Source organism: Lissotriton vulgaris, chromosome 4_1, assembly GCF_964263255.1.
Source record: "Lissotriton vulgaris chromosome 4_1, aLisVul1.2, whole genome shotgun sequence".
Taxonomy (NCBI): Eukaryota; Metazoa; Chordata; class Amphibia; order Caudata; family Salamandridae; genus Lissotriton; species Lissotriton vulgaris.
This window is the reverse complement of record NC_141691.1, coordinates 44,309,490-44,328,436: the sequence shown is the minus strand read 5'-3', so window position 1 is coordinate 44,328,436 and position 18,947 is coordinate 44,309,490. Positions and strand designations below refer to the sequence as shown.

General features: G+C 47.7%; 1 protein-coding gene across 1 annotated transcript in view; it reads left to right on the top strand.

Moving 5' to 3' along the window:
• The window catches only part of LOC147718325 (mitochondrial ornithine transporter 1-like), a 167,654-nt gene extending 148,988 nt beyond the window's left edge, over positions 1 to 18,666 (top strand). The window contains exon 7 of the mRNA XM_086966698.1: positions 18,060 to 18,666. Within this exon, the coding sequence (XP_086822824.1) occupies positions 18,060 to 18,187 (128 nt within the window). The 3' untranslated portion in view covers positions 18,188 to 18,666. The remainder of the gene's footprint in view (positions 1 to 18,059) is intronic.
• Positions 18,667 to 18,947: the final 281 nt, after the last annotated feature.

Below are 18,947 nucleotides of genomic sequence, written 5' to 3'. Positions count from 1 at the left end.
ATTCGCCTTGAACGGAAAATGCTACTTACCAGTATGCATCTGTTCTTGCCATGTCGAGCTGCACAGTAGTACACGCCCACCCGCCTCCCCAGGCCCTGTATCTGTTCCAGTTTTTATCTTGAATAGATACACTTACATGGACATCTATTCAATTTCTTGCAAACTCCATCTTTTCCCTTCATGGCGAAAAACAATCTAAGGATGGAGTCGATGTCCATTTGCACTATCGTCCAAGGGAGGAGTCACCTATCTCATGACCACAAAAGACTTCTTCCAAGACTGCAACAAGGTGCAAGCATCCGAGCCCAACACCAGATGGCGATCTATGCAGAGTGTACTTCTCTGTAGTTCTACGTGCCAAGAACAGATGCATACTGGTAAGTAGCATTTTCCTTCCACTCCTCCATCCCCTCGGGCCTCTTACAGGCTCACCCTCCTGATTGTGCTTTCTACAGCAAGCCCAAAGTCCATGCAGAAATCCTTGAGCTGTATCACTGTTTAACTTCATTTTGGCCAGCTTGCACACCATTCTTGCAGAACCTCCAATCAGAGACGTGACATTAAGAAAAAGCAAAAATGCCAATCGGGGAGAATCATTTTTTTAATATACCTATTAAAGAGAGTAGAAACAAATTATGCCAATGAGGATCAGAGCTAATTGATTGGAATTGGTCTAGATGTGGATAGTTGTGTTCACCAAATTACTGTAAGGTACTGCACAAACACCAGTCCTATCCTCACTGCTAAGCACCAATGTTAGAAATGGGGTTTCTGGTTGGTTAGGGTGTACAAGTAAGCAAAGCCACCACCCCAGTCGGATACAAACATAAGATAACCCGTGCTCACCCTTTGGTGGCTTGGAGCAGAGCAGGCAGGCTTATCATCGAGGCAATGTGTAAATTATTTGTGCAGGACATTATGTACAGTAATACACCAGAAAAAGGTCTCCACACCAGTTTTAGAAAAATGTAGAATGTTTATCAAATTAAAGCCAGACCAAAATGACAAAACTCCAATCAGTATATCAGGAGGTAATCGTTTCTCAAGACCTTCAAAACAGTGCTTTAAAATTGGGCTCCTTTTAGAGCCTTTGCGGTAATTCTCAGGTTCAGCACACAGGCAGTCTCCGCCTCAGAAACGAGACGACAGACAGAGTAATTTCCCCCAACTGTCCTCGAATCTGTGGTGGGTGAAAGCAGACCGCCTGGACTCTGTGGCACAGTACCTCGAACCAAGAGGGGCCAATCTGGATGTCCGTGGCCTTGCACACTGAGCCCGCGCTGCTGTCAATAGAGTTAGTCTCAGGCACAGCTCCATGAGCACCGGCCGGTCCATGGCCAATTACGGCAATGTCGGTGGGCCTCACTCACAGGGCCTATGTTGCTAAAAGAGTCACGCTGCTGTATGGCTCACAGCTGCAGGCAGGGGTGGGGTATGGTGATTTCAGGTGAATCGTCCTGTTCTTCAGCCCTGGGGAGTCTGGAGAGTGCGCTGCCCAGTGTGTTGTGGGTGCTAGGTAACTGGGAGGGGTAACCTCGAAGCTCCCAGTGCTATATGGTGCCTGGCCCCAGAAAGGGGTGCTCCTCCTTGGTACTTAGGACATGGAAGCGCTAGGGCAAGCAGGAAATAATAAAGACAGGCTTATTGTAGGTAGAGCTGTGCCAGGCTGAAATGAAGCACCGCACTCCATCTCCTAGCTGTACCAGCCAAGAGAACGTCCTTCAAAGCCTGACTGGACATCAACGCACACGACAGCATAGAACTTTTCATCATAGTGAAGGAACTCTCCAACCCCAGCGCCAACACAGACATCCCGCCCTCCAAGATCTGTGCGACTCACTGGCCACCTTCTTTCATCGCAAGATCACCGACATCCTCGACAGCTTCAACTCCTGATCTGCCCGACCGCAACAGACCCCACCTCGAACGCCACCTGCACCAACCAGCTGACCTCCTGGTACCACGTCAACGACTAAGAGACACGCAAGGTCAGGAAAACCATTCACTCAGGATTTCCATCAGACCCCTGCCCACACCGCATTTTCAACAAAGCTGACGCAACCATCGCACCCCTACTATTGAAGGTCATCGACATCTCCCTCGACAAAGCAACATTCCCGGAAAGCTGGAAGCCCGCTGAAATAAACGCCCTCATCAAGATGCCCAAGGCGGACCCCAAAGACCTCAAGAACTTCCGACCCATCTCCCTGCTCCCCTTCCTGGGGAAGGTCATCGAGAAAATCGCCAACATGCAGCTGACCCGCCACCTCGAGGACAACAACATCCTAGACACATCCCAATCCGGATTCAGACGCAACCACAGCACCGAGACTGCCCTCATCACCGCCACAGATGACATCAGGTGCCAGCTAGACAACGGCGAAACTTCAGTCCTCATCCTCCTGGACCTGTCAGCCGCTTTCGACACGGTATGCCACCACACACTAAGAACACGCCTCCAAGAAGCAGGAGCAAGAAACTAGACCATGTCCTTCCTGTCTGGCAGAACCCAGAGAGTCCGCCTCCCGCCCTTCCGATCCGAAGCCACCAACATAATCAGCGGTGTACCCCAGGGCTCATCCCTCAGCCTGACCCTGTTCAACGTCTACATGGCCCCCCTCGCACAAGTGGCCCGCCAGCACGACCTGAACATCCTACGCCGACGACACCGAGCTCATCCTCTCCCTCACCAAGGACCCGCACACCGCCAAAACCAACCTCCACAAGGGAAAGAAGGCCGTCGCCGAGTGGATGAGGAGCAGCGGTCTGAAACTGAACTCCGACAAGACGAAGGTCCTCATCCTAGACCCCACCCCCTCTGCGTGGGACGACTCCTGTTGGCCGACCACATTGGGTACTGCTCCAACGCCCACGCACCACGCACGCAACCTAGGATTCATCCTCGACTCCTCCCTCTCCATGCCTAAACCGGTTAAAGCCATCTCCTCCTCCTGCTACAACACCCTCTGCATGCTTCACAGAATCTACAAGTGGATCCCAACCGAAACAAGAAGAACAGTGACCCAAGCCCTCGTCAGCAGCAGGCTGGACTACGGCAACGCACTCTACGCAGGAATCCAGACCAAACACCTGCAACGACTACAACGCATACAAAACGCCTCCGCCCGACTGATCCTCAACGTCCCCCGCCGCAGCCACATCACCTCCCACCTAAGAGACCTGCACTGGCTCCACGTCAACCAGAGGATCACCTTCAAACTCCTCACCCAAAGCACTCCACAACACCGGACCAGCCTACCTGAACAACAGACTCCACTTTTACACCCCTGCCCGCCAGCTCCGCTCCGCCAGCCTCAGCCTCGCCGCCGTCCCACGCATCCAACGAACAACCTCCGGCGGCAGATACTTCTCCTTCCTCGCTGCCAAGACCTGGAACACCCTCCCCACCAATCTGCGGCAGACCCAAGACCTGCTCCCCTTCAGAAGGCTCCTCAAGACCTGGCTCTTCGAGCAGGAGCAGCACCCCTCAGCGCCTTGAGACCCTCACGGGTAAGTAGCGCGCTTTACACATTCTCTGATTGATTGATTGCTTGATTGATTCATAGAAAGCAAACATTCAGGATGGTAACTTTGTCTGAGATCTGGCGTTGCCTCAACAGGGGAGACTTCACGACCTCCGACATTTTTCAAGACTCATATTTCCACATCCCCATCTATCGAAAACATCGAATGTTCCTCAGGTTTAAGGTAGCCGGTACCCACTACCAATTTAAGTTCAACCCTTTCGGCCTCAAATTGTCACCCAGAATATTTACAAAATGCCTCGCTCCAGTAGGCGCAACCCTACACTCGCAAGATCTCCAGGTATTCCCCTACTTGGATGACTGGCTGCTGAAGGCGCCAACAGCACCTCAGGCTACCAGAACTGCAAACACTTGTCTTCAATTGTTCAACAAGCTAGGTCGGACAGTGAACTTAGTCATTATTTCTTCCCAGCAAAATTATATTATTTCTGGGATCCAGGCTAGATACAGTCCAATGCAAAGCTTTTTTATCAGACGAGCTCCAGATAAGACCACAGCAATTGGCGCTGGCCATCTTAAGAAGATCCATATCTGTAAGTAGGTACAAATCACTCCTAGGAATGTGCTCATCAGCAATAGACCTAGTACCCTTAGCCAGACTCAAGATAAGATCTCTCCAGGAGGAACTTCCACAACAGTGGCTGCAAATGTTGGGATCCTTCAAAGACATTCTTCGGTTCACCCCGGTCATGAAAGAGGCAATGCAATGTTGGTACCACAAACCAAATCTCTCGAAGGGTCTCACCTTCTTGCAAGAGATTCCAGAGTACATCCTGACAATGGATGCCTCTATGGAAGGCTCGGGAGGGCACTTACAGGATCTCCAAATGCAAGGCAAATAGTCCAGTTCTCAGAAACTAAAGCACATTAACTGTCTGGAATTAAAAGCCATATCCCTCTCCCTACAGGCTGTTTTACCGAGGGTAGCAGAAGCCTCTGTGCTGGTTCCTATGGATAATACGACCAGTATGTTCCACATAGACACATAGACAAACCAGGGGGGAACAAAGTCTCACACTTTTGCAGGAAGCTCAAGAGTCATGGAAGTGGACAATGGGGCATGGAATTTTTCTCAGAGCCAAACACGTTCCAGGACTGCGCAACACATTACTGGATGCTCTCAGCAGAGCAAAAGACAATTGCCACGAATGGAAGCACAGTCAGCACTAGCTGGGCAGAGTATTTGTGCTGTGGGGAAAACCGGCGCTAGACCTATTTGCCACAGACCTCAATGCCAAATACCAGTCCTGTGCCAGCAGGTTCCCTCTCCCGGGACAAATGCCCTTTCCATACGATGGACAGGGATATATACCTACGCCTTTCTCACCATCCCATTGATCCCCAGAGTGCTGAACAAGAAGAAGCTGGAACGTTGCCGCCTGATCCTCAATAGCTCCCAGGTGGCCCAGGCAACTTTGGTTCCTGGAACTTCATTTTTCTGAGTCCAGACCCATACGCCTGCACCAGTTTCCTTCTCTCCTGACCAGGAACAACGGACAGGTGTGCCATCCGGAACCCAGGTCACTGCACTTGCATGCTTGGCTCCTGAGGTCTTGGAATTCAGGGACATGAACATCTCGCAGCAATGCAGAAACATCCTCATGAAATCTAGAGCTGAAAGTACCAACAAAACGTACAGACTGAAATGGAACAGATTGTGCTTCTGGTGCTAACGAAATGGCTTGTATCCATTTCAAGCATCCCCGCAGCAGATTTTGCCTTACCACCTCTCTTTGGCAAAATCAGGCTTATTCTTCAGTCAATGTACATCTGGCCTCCATCTCTCGTAATAGAAGAGCTTCTAAAGCTCCATCCCTTTGTGCCTCAAGCTTGGTGAAACAATTTATGAAAGGACTTTTCTGCACCTTCCCTCTGGTGCGGGCACCTCCCCGGAATGGAAGCTTATTGTAGTCTTCGCACAATTAATGAGACGACCATTTGAACCAATTCACAGAGCTGAATTAAAGTTCTTAACATGTAAGGTCCCTCTTTTCACCTCAGCTAGGAGAGTGAGTGAAATACAAGCATTCGCCATCAAGGAGCCATTTCTACAGTTTAAATTGGATGCTGTGATTCTACGGTCTAATCCTAACTTTATCCCTAAAGTACCATCTCAGTTTCACCTTAATGAGCCGGTTACATTCCGTTCCTTCTTCCCGAATCCATCAACGCCGGCTGAGCAGGCGTTCCATACGATTGATGTTTTAAAAGATGCCTCAAGTTCTACCTTCAGAGAACAAAGAACATCCGAAGACTGATCATTTGCTTGTAGCTTACTCGAGGCAAGGAAGAGACTGAGCTCACGAAAGCTAGTATCAAAGGGATTTCGGCAGCAATTTGGTTTTGCCACATTAAGGCTAACAGGCCTTTAACGAAGAGGACCAAAGCTCACTCCACCAGATCAGTAGGTACATCAGCAGCCTTTTTATCTGGAGTGACACTGGAAAATGTTTGTTGTGCTGCAACCTAAAGAAGTACTCCTACCTTCACACATTACTATTGTCTGGAATCCGCACCGAGTGCAGATGCAGCTGTGGTACTTCGTCTCCTCAACTAAGGTGTGCCTCTTTCTAGCAATAAGTCCTTGTTCTTATGGTAACTGCATACACATATAAGAACATGATTATGTATGATGAAAGTAAAAATGTTTAGGTATGTATTAGGTTGTCGTTTCTCTAACCTTTCATTCTACTCTGTAGATTGAGGTGTCATTATATAAAAAAATAAGTTAAAAATGTTGGTATTTGTTATATAAGTTTTCTCGTATTCTTTACTTTTGAATGTTATATTGATTTTGATTTATTCAGCCCGAATATGTAAATGCTGGCAAGGTTAAAAAAGAAATAAATAAGCATATAGACATTAAGTGTATCTATTGTATTGCTATGAATTGTTTGGACAGTATACTTTAGATGTCTCCCTCCATCCAAAACAGACAAGATGATCTTGGATGTTACTGGTTGCTATTCTGATTCATGCATGTGAATCTATGAACAATACTGAATAAGAAAATAAGTTACATACCTGTAACTACGGTTATCCGTTGTTGGTATCTCTCATAGATTCACATGCAAGCCACCCTTCTTCCCGTAGAGGCTTTTCTTTTGTGATACTTACTTCACATTTGTGCTTGGAAAAACTGACTGAAACTGCCTCTGCTGGGAGTGTTCTAGTGGTTGCTAGTGGTTGCTAGCAGCTGATTGGTTACATTCAACATTTGGTCTTTTTTTTATTTATTTTTTTTAAAGATGACCTGGATAGGCCATTTAAAACATGTCTTGGGGCCGTTGCAGCCTCTATTTGTTAACTGCTTGATTATATTACCATGGAACTTCCATCTCGATGACTGGGAATCAAGCATGCGAATCTATGAAAGTTACCAATACTGGATAACTGTAGTTACAGGTAAGTAACATTTTTTCTGTCCCTTGCCCAGCAGGGTTCTGCTTTGTTCACCTTAAAAGACTATCTTTTTGCCATCTCAGCCTTCCTCCGTTTGCCAGATAAGCTAGCCTTGTTTAAATCCCTTGTTATAAATAGGTATTTGAAAGGTCTGCAACACGTTTCCATCCTCACCCTTCATCTTGCCTCAGTGTGACTTTAATCTATTGCTCACTTTTCTGATGTGTGCTCCTTTTTGAGCCATAGCACAACTGTCCTCTCAGGCTCCTTAACATCAAGACGGCCTTCCTAGTGGCAATACGTCTGCTCGGAGGGTCGGTGAGTTTCAGGCTTTGTCATCTAAGCCTCCGTACCTGAAGATCTTCCCAGACAATCTGAATATTCGCACTAGAGCTTTGTCCTGCCAGTGCTTAATTTGAGCCGGTGTTTTCTGGTGCTCCGCACTGGCACTTGAGCACCAACTCCGGCACTTGAGCACCAATTATGGACACATCTATTTTTGGTGAGAACAGGGAGATTAGGTGATTCGTCCAGAATTGCAGGATGTTGAGCCGAGACTCGAACTTGGTTCCCCAGCTCCGAGGTCTGCAGTTCTGGCCATTATGCTACATCCCCTATCCACTTGTAGGGTATGTTGGGTCTTTGTTAGGCAGCACTAACAGGAGACAGGAGGCTGGCAAAGCTGCCTCCTAACGAGAGCCTTGGCACTCATTTTTATTTTATTTTTTTTCAAATTACAGACTGCTTCAGGTGAAAGTTGTGACACCCTTTCATGTAGGCCATTCCATCACCCTGCCTACCTTTTGCACTCTGCCACATCCCTCTAAGGAAGAAGGGGCACTGCACCGACTGGACCCAAAAAGAGCGTTGTTCTACCTTGACTGCACAGAAGCGCTCCGGGTGGATGACCAACTTTTCATGGGGTATGTTGGATCAAAGAAGTGGAAGGCCGTGCATAATAGACTATCTCCTGATGGCTCATGCACCGCATTAAGATCTGCTGTGCACTGGCCAAGAAGTGATTCCCTAAGGGCTTGCATACCCATTCTACCATAGCGAAGGCTGTGGCCACTGCCTTAGCACACGGAGTTCCAGTCCTGGACATCTGCCAGGCAGCAACCTGGGCTTTTCTACATGTGTTCATGAAACCTTACTGCACGGACAGTTGGGTCCGTTTGGGCGGGCACTTTGCTTGTTCAGTCCTGCAGGACTTTTTACTGTGAAACAGTTTCGAAGACCAATTTCCAGGAAGGTATTACTTGGATTTCTATTCTAAGGTAAGGAATATGAGCTACGCCACCTACCAGCGTGCAGGGGTACTGCTCACTGAACATTTCCGGATCCAGTCTGACGCCTGGGGATAATTCTATGGTAATGAACTGCTGGTAGTTGGTCTCTACCAGATGAGGCGTTACCGAAGTGAAGTAGCTTGTTAGTTGGGGACAGCCTCCAGCGAAAGTATTGCCTCCTGTGTGGAAGAGGGGTCGTGTACACCAATTACAGCCTACTAAGAGCAATGCCTGGCTCCTGATCGGCTTAGAGGTTGTAGCTTTGTTGTGGCTGAGACAGTGCCTCTATCCTGGGGTGCTCCAGTAAGCACACTTGCTCACTACGCTGTAGAGGTGAGCGGCCCATCATATTAATTGTGAGAGCAGAGCAGAGCTGAGCCAAGAGTGGCTCGGATCTTAGAGCCTGTGCATGAGCTGAGCCCTGAAAATAGCAGCTATCTCCTTCATACAACAAACATCATGTAAAGTCTCATCAAAATTCCAAAAAGTGTTTTTCTTTAACATTAATAAGGCACATTATAGCACAGCACCGAGAAGTACTTTTTAAAAGTGATAGCTTTGTTTAGTGGTAGTCAACTCGCATAATTAAAATACTTTTATACACGATAGTGAAAAAAAAAAGTTTGGGTGAAATAAATTATTTGCTTAAGATCACACAATTAAAGTGGGGAAGCCCGATTTAGCGAGAATTTTTCATCAAGAATTTCTGAATTCACTTTGTCCAAATTATCCAGGAAATGCGTCTTTTTTGTCTCATCTAAGGCTGCGCGCTGAGATGAGCACCAATTACACGTTGACATGCATTTTATATATGCACGCGATATTAATTGAAGCCCAGAATCATAGGATGGTGAGCCGACGCAGACGGTCTAACGTGGTCTACGTGTCGGCAGCCCTGACAGTAATACCACATCCTGAGTAGAGGGAGTCGGGCAGGCAGAAGCCACATGAAAGCTCGGCTTATTATAGTCTTGAGTTGTCAACAGGACCTCGAGCCGAACTCGCTTTCAGTGGCTCACCCACCTACCTGTACTGCGCTGGAAGACAAAAACGGGTAGCACGCAGTATATCACGGAAAAGAGAAGTTACAAAGAATTCTTGGCAAACGTGTTGGAAGGCAGTCAGCTGGACTCTGAATCAAAGCCAAAGTCCTGTGATCAGCGACCCTCGGTGCGCGGGAGCCATGTTTGCAGAGGCAGCCCTGCCAAGTACCACGCATCAAGCGTGATACGAACACATTTTTGTGTGGTGGGCCGCATTGCTGCACTAAAATGCCAGTTCACGCATTTGTAGCGCCTCCTTGACACCACTGCTGGTGCAGAGGAAGAGACAAGCAGGACCGAAATAGCCACTCTGGAGAAACACTCCTGATGAGCACGCAGCGCGGATACTGTGCTGCTCTGGCAGGGTCAATAATCTCTAGTGTGCTAAGTCTATTTGTGAATGGCTGGGAGTATCGCTCCGACCTGGTGGCTCATTGCTTCGTTGGCTGCACCAATGAGCATTCATTATAGCACAAGATGTGTAGCGAAACAACTCTCTTGTTATATCAAGGACAATGATCTTCTTGACAAATGTCAGTCCGGCTTCATCCAAAACTGCAGCACTGAAACAGCCCTGCTGCAAGTGATTGATGACGCGCTGAGGATACTCGACTCTGGGGGGGGGGGGGGGGGGTCCTGTCTTCTTATTCTCCTTGACCTCTCTGCAGCCTTTGACATTGTCAACCACGACACTCTCCTCAATACTCTGCAACAGAGAATGGGCATGGAGGGCATTGTGCTTAAATGGTTTGCTTCCTTCCTCTCAGATAGATCCCAAATGATCAAAATAGCGAACAGCCTTTCATCTCCTCTGGCGGTAGGTCAAGGTGTTCCTCAAGGCTCTATACTTGCACCTACTTTGTTCAACCTCTACCTAGAACCCCTGGGAAATCTCCTAAGTAAATCTGGGATCCACTATCATCTCTATGCAGATGACACTCAAATCTACCTCCAGGTTGCCTCCACCCACGATCTCGCTATCCTTAGCTCTACTCCATTCAAAACTGGATGTCACCTCATCAACTGATTCTGAATCCCTCCAAAACTGAATTCCTCCTCCTCTCCTCCTCACTTTCTCCTCCCTCGGTTCAATCTTGGATGGATCAGACGAATCTACTTAACAATAAGCATATCATTGTTGAAAGCGCAAAATCCCTTGGTGTCTTACTCGACAACAATCTCAATCTAATCTCTCACATCAATTCCATGGTGGCAAAGTCTGCACAATACCAATTGCGACTTCTTTGGGGAATCCGTCGCTTTTTCCCTGAGCATGACCTTAAAACACTTGTGCAATCGCTGGTCCTCTCCAGACTGGACTACTGCAATTCTCCTCTTACTGGCCTCCCCAAATCCCACCTGTCCCCCCTGAAATCGGTCTTACACTCAGCAGCCCATTTCATCTATGGGGAATAAAGAAGCGACCACATCACACCGCTACTATCCTCCCTTCGTTGGCTTCCCATCGAGGCTAGAGCTATCTACAAGACTTCCTGTATCACCCACAAAGCCTTGCACTCCTCCTCGCTACCTGTCGAACAAACTGAAACTCTCTGAAGGCTCTAGACCATCTCGGAACGCGGAAAAACTTCTGCTTGAACCCCCCACTTTCAAGAAGGAAAGATCGATGGCCCAATCCTTTTCAGGCAACGCAGTGAGAATCTGGAACTCACTCCCGCCTCAGCTCCGGATCACCTCCTCCTCTCAGGCCTTCAAACGGGACTTTAAAGCTCTCCTCCTCCAAAGACACCTCCAAGTCTAACTCGCACCCTTGCCTTCGTCTGAAGGAAGACCTCCCATTACTGGAAAGTCTATTGGCCAGGCTTATGGTACTTCCTCCCCAGGGTGTTCTGGTAGTTTAAATGTTTAGTAATATCCCAATACCTGTGTATGGAACCCTTTTGGAACTTGCACACGTCACTTTTGTTTTGTAACACACTGTTTGCTACCTCGCACATTTTGTTTGTTTTAGATACTTGCACAAGTGCCACCATTGCCTACGTAACGTTTGTTATTGTGCTGGAGTGTCTGCCTTCTATTGCAGTATTATACCTCTACTTGTATTTTGTACAATTTTGTAACCTGCACCCTTATCACTTTTTTCTCCTATAATGCACCGATTGCTACCCTCATGTATTTTGGTTGCGCACTAGTGTCACTTTTGATCCATGTAACTTATTGTTTGCTTTTGTATTTTGTTCCTGTATATGATTATTGGTCCTTCTGTGAAGCGCTCTGACACCTTCGGGTAAAGTCTGCGCTATATAAAATTGCATAAATAAATAAATAAACTGCTGCCGGCCAGTCAGGGGCATGCCATTCACGTGATGTGGTGAGGTCACGTAATTACACTGAATAGTGTATCCATAACTTTGAGTGTGCAGCAGGGCGAGCAGCAGTTATGTTTTTTAGGTCTCACCTGGCGTTAGCAGTGCGCATGCGCTGCTCTTGCCAAGCGAAGGCTTCTTGGAATCAATACGGTTCCAGAAGTCGTGTGTCCGCTCCGCCTGCAATTGTCATGCATCGGTTTTCGTCAATAATTATGCTGAACATGCTTCCTTGATTGCACTGGAGAGTTTTTAGTCCCTCCTGGTTGCCAGCCTGTGCTCTTTAGGCCACGCCCACTGGGATTGGATGTTTTAGTGGCAGCGTGAGACAGCTGCTTTAATATTTACTCGTGGCACTTATTTTTTTTATTTTTTTACTATAGCATGCGTCTGCGTGTAGGGTGCATTTACCACTATTGGGTAATGTTTAACTGAAGGTTTTGTTTGATATTGGCTTTATTTGCAATCTTCTTTTTTGATACTTCAGGCGCTGTGTGTTGTGTGTGGAATGCATTTCATTCATTACACGCTATCTTTTGAGTATACGCTTGAGGCGTGGTGTCGTGCGTGTGGGCCGCATTTTGTTACTTGCAACATTGTGCTCTGCTATCTTGTTACAATACATTGTTGTTGTTACTATACGTTTTCTTTGTCTTGCGTGTGGGCTGCATTTTGTTATTTAACATATTATTACACGCTAGAGGCGCGTGAGGCTTGCTGCAATATTTTTTTTAACGTTTTCACGCAATGTTGCATATTGCATTTATAACTATTAGCGTGACTAAACAAAGTGGTTATATATGCATGAAAACATCTGTTGTGCTCAAGTTTTGGAGATTGGCTGCATGCAACGTTGGGAGTTTAGAATGGTATTTATTTTAACATCCTGCGCTGTGGTTGATGGATCTCACAAGCTTCAAAGAGACCAGCCTGCCCTGGGGTTGGTTGGTGTATTTCACTGTGTTCAGAGATACCACCCTGCCCTGCGGCTGGTGTTATTTGCTCACGCACTCCTATTTTCTTTGCATTCCGTTACTCTAAGTGACAGAGAATGCAAACCCACAAGAGGCTGCATGTAAAGCAACGCACTGGGTTGAGTGCGCATCTTAAGGCTGGCGAGGGGCATGTTGAGCCCTCGGGCTTGTGGGCAGCAAAGCGCTGAGAGGCGTTCTCCATCAAGACAAGTCACCCAGTCTTCAGGGCGCCCCCTTTAAACTTCCTCCTCCCAGTTGTTCCCGGACATCTTCGGTGTTTCTTGTCCCCCGGGGTGGGGCAGTTAGCCTGAAAAGTGCCCCTTAATAGACGGCAGACAAACCCCTTTATATTTCAAAGACTAGTCGCGAACGCAGACTCACAAGGGCCATCGTGGCGGCTCAGCTGTGGAACACACTTCCTCAGAGTCTCCACTTGGAGTCCTGTGAGTCCATTTTTCGGAAAGGTTTGAAGACCCATCTGTTCCCTGCTGTATAATCTGCTCTTGTGTGAGGCCCTGCTGTCACTGTTTTCTTTAGCTGTTACCTTAGCGCGGGGGCACACTGGTCTCAGTGTAACCAGGCGCTTTACAAATGCAATTATTATTATTATCGTAAATAACAAGCATTAAAAATTCAATAGGTCTCGCCTTTTATTAAGTTAAAGCCATTTGCTTTGCAATACAATACCATTAGCAAAGCAAATGGCTTTAACTTAATCAAAGGCGAGACCTATTGCCGATCCGCAATAATTCTCTTGGTGCCAGTCCTCCATATTGTGTGCCGGTGTTCACTGGAGTGAGGTGGGTCGCTGAGTCATGGCACAGGCAGCTGAGAGGGCATGACCTTGTGTCGATGTGAGCACAGGAAGCGGAGTTTATCGTCTCCCCGGATCCTTAATGTGTCACCTGTTGGGCACTTCGTGGGCGACGGCACGATGATGAAAAAATGAATTATATTTATTATAAACCAGGTACGAGATAGGAGAACGAGAGCGTTCAAGTCCAAATACGTAGACTCGCGCACTGGAAGTGCTGGGAAGGCGCTGCTACCAGCCCCTCTGACTGTCGAGAAGCAGAGCGAAAGCAGGTTGGAACTCTGCTTGCAAATAGTTATAACACCTCGAGACGACCTTACATTTTAGGAAACTGACAAGGGCCTAGAACTAGGGTACTTGCAAGCATTTTCCAGGGGGCCAAAAAGATTTGCCTGTCATGTGACCAAGGGCCGCATTGATTCTTGCAGGGTGGCAGGCTTGTGGGGCAATGTAAGGTGAGCATAGGGTAGGAGAATTGTGTGCATAGAAAGGCTGAATTGCACATTATAAATCCAGAAAACCTGCGATTAATCCAGAGAATGCATTGAAGAAAAAAAACTGATGTTTTACCAAAGCATCTCAACAAGCTTAATAAAGCCAGCTGCGGTGAAATGTGACAGTGGTAATTGAGATGGGCGAGAAACTAGCCTACAGAGATGTGTGTGCCCACCACACAATGCCATACAATTTCACTCAGCACCACACATTTCCGCTCCATTCCACACAGTTCCACTCCACGCCACATGGTACCACTCCAATGCCACGCAATTCTGTTCCACTCCACACAGTTCCACTCTACTCCACACAGTTTCACTGCACACAATGTCACTCAATTCCACAACATATCACACAGTTTCACACCACACAATTTAACTCCATGCTGCACAGTGCAGCACAGATCCCCTCAGTACAATGCCCCATACTTCCACTCCATGCCACTCCACTCAATACCACAAAATGCAATACAGTTCCACACCTCACAATTCTACTCCACACAGTCACACAATTCCACTTCGCTCCATGCAACACAATTCTCCTCCACTCCACATAATTACACTCCACACAGTGCCACACAATTTCACTCCATTCCGCACACGCTACGCAATGCCACGCCACACAGTGGTACTCCACTCAATACTACTCCACGCTGTACAAAATCTCACTATTCCATGAAGCGCCACACTGCACAGTGTCATTCTACTCCACACCTTACAATGCCACTGCACACCTCGCCTCACAGACACTCCATGCCACTCCATTGCATTCCACTCCACCAAAGCTAACAGACCGCACCTAGGCAAGAACTATTGCCCCTGCTTGTTTTTCATCAGTTGCTGTTGAATCTACTGACAGTGGATACTTTTGAGGTGTGTCAGACATTTGAGTTTTAAAGGGTTTCTTCTTATTACCTACGTCTCAATATGTACAATCGACTGTCGCTTATATTTGCAGGGTGTACTGTGGAATTGGATTCTTGGTCTTTACTAGTGTCCAATAGGAGTGGACTACACATTGTGGTCACTTATGTATTTGCATGGGCCAGGGCTGTAAGGGGTAATCATGCACACATGTTTACCTTTTGTGTATCTTATCTCCCATTTGGGGGGGGGATTTGTATAAATCCGGTGCCAAAACACATACGAGCCACAGCACAAATTATATTTGCACTGGGTTGTTTTTGCTTTCAATGGCTACGCCTGGCCCTACGTGACGGGGCTAAAGCTTCAAATACTTGCTCTCAAGCCAGGGCTGGTTACTAGTATAAGGGCAACTCGCCAATATATTGTATAAAAGGTCATGCATTGGGTCACAGTTACGGAGTCATTCCAAACTCTGACTCAAACTTCGAAGTATGACCGGATCATCTACAGGCCTTAACCAAGATTTGTGTTATGACCCACGCCTCATTGCACAATGTCTTAAGCTTCGTGGTGTTGGGGAGCCTCTGCCGGTCCTGGAGCAAAGAGATCAGGACGTTGACTTTCCTGTTAAAAAAATACAGATTATTTTCTTTTTCAGCCCTTCAGTTGTAGATTCTGTTTTTGATCCGTCCCCTGAATAGTGATCGACTTTGGGCTATGCCTTCCCTGTTGGACAGTTGGTATCACGGTTTCCTCTAGAATGTCCGACTAGAGCGAGGCATTCACGGTGGCATGGCTGATTGTGAGACATGCGGCCCCTCCCAGCTACAAGTCCGGCTGAAATCATAACCACTGGGCTTGGTGGTTGGTATTGGGTTCTCATGGTGATATGCAAGGTTTGGTTTTTGGCAGGCATGTTTGTGTGCATTGCTAGTTAACCGGTCATTGGTATCCTCTGCCCAGAGGCCATTGTTCCTGGATTACTCTGGTTTATTCAGCTGGACTTTGTAGACATCAGCTGTGTAGCAGTGGTTTTGGAGGGAGAAGGGTTTCTCCTGCTTACACTCCCAGAAAAGCCCAACTTTCGCGAATGGTAGAATCCTGATTCCAGCATTTACAGACAGATCCCTGGATGTAACTTTGTGGTACTTTGCAACCTCTAAAATCCGGACCCGATCCGATCTTTGGGTATTGTGGCTGGCATGCCTTATCCTGTTTCAATCAATCAATCAATCAATCAATCATTTGTAAAGCACGCTACTCACCCGTGAGGGTCTCAAGGCGCTGAGATGGGGGGGGGGGGGTGCTGCTACTGCTCGAAGAGCCAGGTCTTGAGGAGTCTCCTGAAGATGAGCAGGTCTTTGGTCTGCCGCAGATGGGTGGGGAGGGTGTTCTTGGCGGCGAGGAAGGAGAAGGATCTGCCGCCGGAGGTGGTTCGTTGAATGCGCGGGACGGCGGCGAGGGCGAGGCTGGTGGAGCGGAGCTGGCGGGTGGGTGTGTAAAGTTGATACTGTTGTTGAGGTAGGCTGGGCTGGCATTGTGGAGTGCTTTGTGTGCGTGGGTGAGGAACTTGATGGTGATCCTCTTGTTGCAGGGGAGCCAGTGCAGGTCTCTCAGGTGGGGGGTAATGTGGCTGCGGCGGGGGACTTTGAGGATCAGTCGGGCGGAGGCATTTTGGATGCGTTGTAGGTGTTTGGCCGGGATTCCTGCGTAGAGTGCGTTGCAGTAGTCCAGCCTACTGCTGACGAGGGCATGGGCCACAGTTCTTCTAGTTTCGGTCGGGATCCACTCGTAGATCCTGCGAAGCATGCAGAGGGTGTTGTAGCAGGAGGAGGAGACGGCGTTGACCTGTTTCGACATGGAGAGGGAAGAGTCCAGGATGAATCCTAAGTTGCGTGCTTGGTCCGTGGGTGTTAGGGTTGTTCCCAGTGTGGTCGGCCACCAGGAGTCGTCCCTCGCCGAGCAGGTGGGGCCTAGGATGAGGTCCTCCGTCTTGTCAGAGTTCAGTTTCAGAGGGCTCCTCCTCATCCACTCGGCGACGGCCTTCATCCCCTCGTGGAGGTTGGTTTTGGCGGTGCGCAGGTCCTTGGTGAGGGAGAGGATGAGCTGGGTATCGTCGACATAGGAGATGATGTTCAGGTTGTGCTGGTGGGCCTCTTGTGCGAGGGGGGCCATGTAGAAGTTGAACAGGGTCGGGCTGAGGGATGAGCCCTGGGGTACACCGCAGATGATGTCGGTGGCTTTGGATCGGAAGGGTGGGAGGCGGACTCGCTGGGTTCTACCGGAGAGGAAAGATGTGGTCCAGTCCAGGGCCTTCTTCTGGATTCTGGCTTCTTGGAGGCGTGTTCTTCGTGTGCTGTGGCAGACCGTGCCGAAAGCGGCTGACAGGTCCAGGAGGATGAGGGCTGAAGTTTCGCCGTTGTCTAGCTGGCGCCGGATGTAGTCTGTGGCGGTGATGAGGGCTGTCTCGGTGCTGTGGTTTTGTCTGAATCCGGATTGGGATGGGCCTAGGATGTTGTTGTCCTCGAGGTGGCGGGTCAGCTGTATGTTGGCGATTTTCTCGGGAAGGGGAGCAGGGAGATGGGCCGGAAGTTCTTGAGGTCTTTGGGGTCCGCTTTGGGCTTCTTGAGGAGGGCGTTGATTTTGGCGTGCTTCCAGCTCTCCGGGAATGTTGCTGTGTTGAAGGAGATGTTTACTTTCTTGATTTCTAAATCTTCATCCCTGCCGAGTATTGTACTTCATATTGTTTAGAAATGGCTTTATAAGTGATCCAAGATTGATGGGCAGAAACATTTTTTTCTCCAAAATGTTTAGTTCTCGTTTGACCTAGAGGCATGGTGTGTTTCCACAAATCTGAATGCTCTAGACCAATCTGACAAAGGTTCTGATTTATATACAGGTGGCAGTACTTCCTCATAAGTATTCTTGGGCTGTTCAGCAGCACCACGTTATTTCCTTGTTAACAGATATAGAAGCTATAAGGGTGCACTTTTCATACAAGGCTTCTGAATGTTCCCTCATTTTTTATTTAATAAGTTATGACAAAGGGAAATGTGTGCATATTTTTCATATGAGCTTAGATTTATCCACATTTAGGACTTGGTTAGAACAAGGTGAATGTCACATATGGATGCTTATATAAAACCGTAGAATCTTACAAGTATTTACATTAATTTTCACACTGCTTTATGTCTTAAATAGTTAAGACCGTCTAAAAACATTTCTATGTCAAGGCCATTTGAAGTGACCTTTATGAGAGCTGCTGACACACTTTACTTAACCTTGTTTCAAATTTCTATTGCAGGTTTCCTTGCTCTGTACTCTGGGCTGACACCGACTGTGATCCGAGCGTTTCCTTCTAATGGTGCTCTCTTTCTGGCCTATGAAATGACCAGAAAAGCATTAATGAACCAGGCCTCTAACACCAGTTGAGGTCTTAAGGCTGTGGGAACCAAAGTGCAAGAAATAAAGCCTTTTAAAAGAGCTTGGAGCGGCTTACCACAGACTGTGGGGCAGAGCAGATATCTGAACTCTGTGGCTGATTCAGAGCAGCCATCTTACCCATCTGTGCCACACCAGTATGAAGAGCCGGGGGAGTTTCTGAGCACCAGGGGCTCAATAGTCCTTGTACCACTAACTCTTACTTAAGAAGCATTGGTTGTTTGTGCATTAATATCAGAGGATGGCTCCGACGAGACTTTGGCAGAGCCCAGCAGAAGCGCTTTCCTTGGATTTCTTGCAGACTTTCTGCCTACGTAGAACCTATGCGTTTTCTGTCTGAGGCATATGAAGGCGAAAAGGCAGATCTACTCTGCAGAAGAATGTCATTTGTCTCTCAGAGCTACTGGAGAGAAGCTGAGGCTCCTTCTTAAGGTGGTCCTGCTGTCTTATCATTAAACATGTTGAAACTCAAAAGTCGATGAAGGGTTTGTTTTTGAGGGGTTTGATGCATTAATTGACTTGCCAAAGAACGACCATTCCCAAGCCTTGTATAAAATGGACATTGTCTTGCAAAAAGCTATCTCTCTCTCTACCTCCCCATCTCTTACTTTCTAAATCACCTCAGATAGATAGAAAACATACCCCTTTAACTCTGAGTGCAGAATCCTCGACTGAGCCAGGTAACTTCACAAGCTGGGAGTCCCTGGTTGCAGGCAACCCCTAAGTCGAGTGGCAGTAGCCCAATGAGACT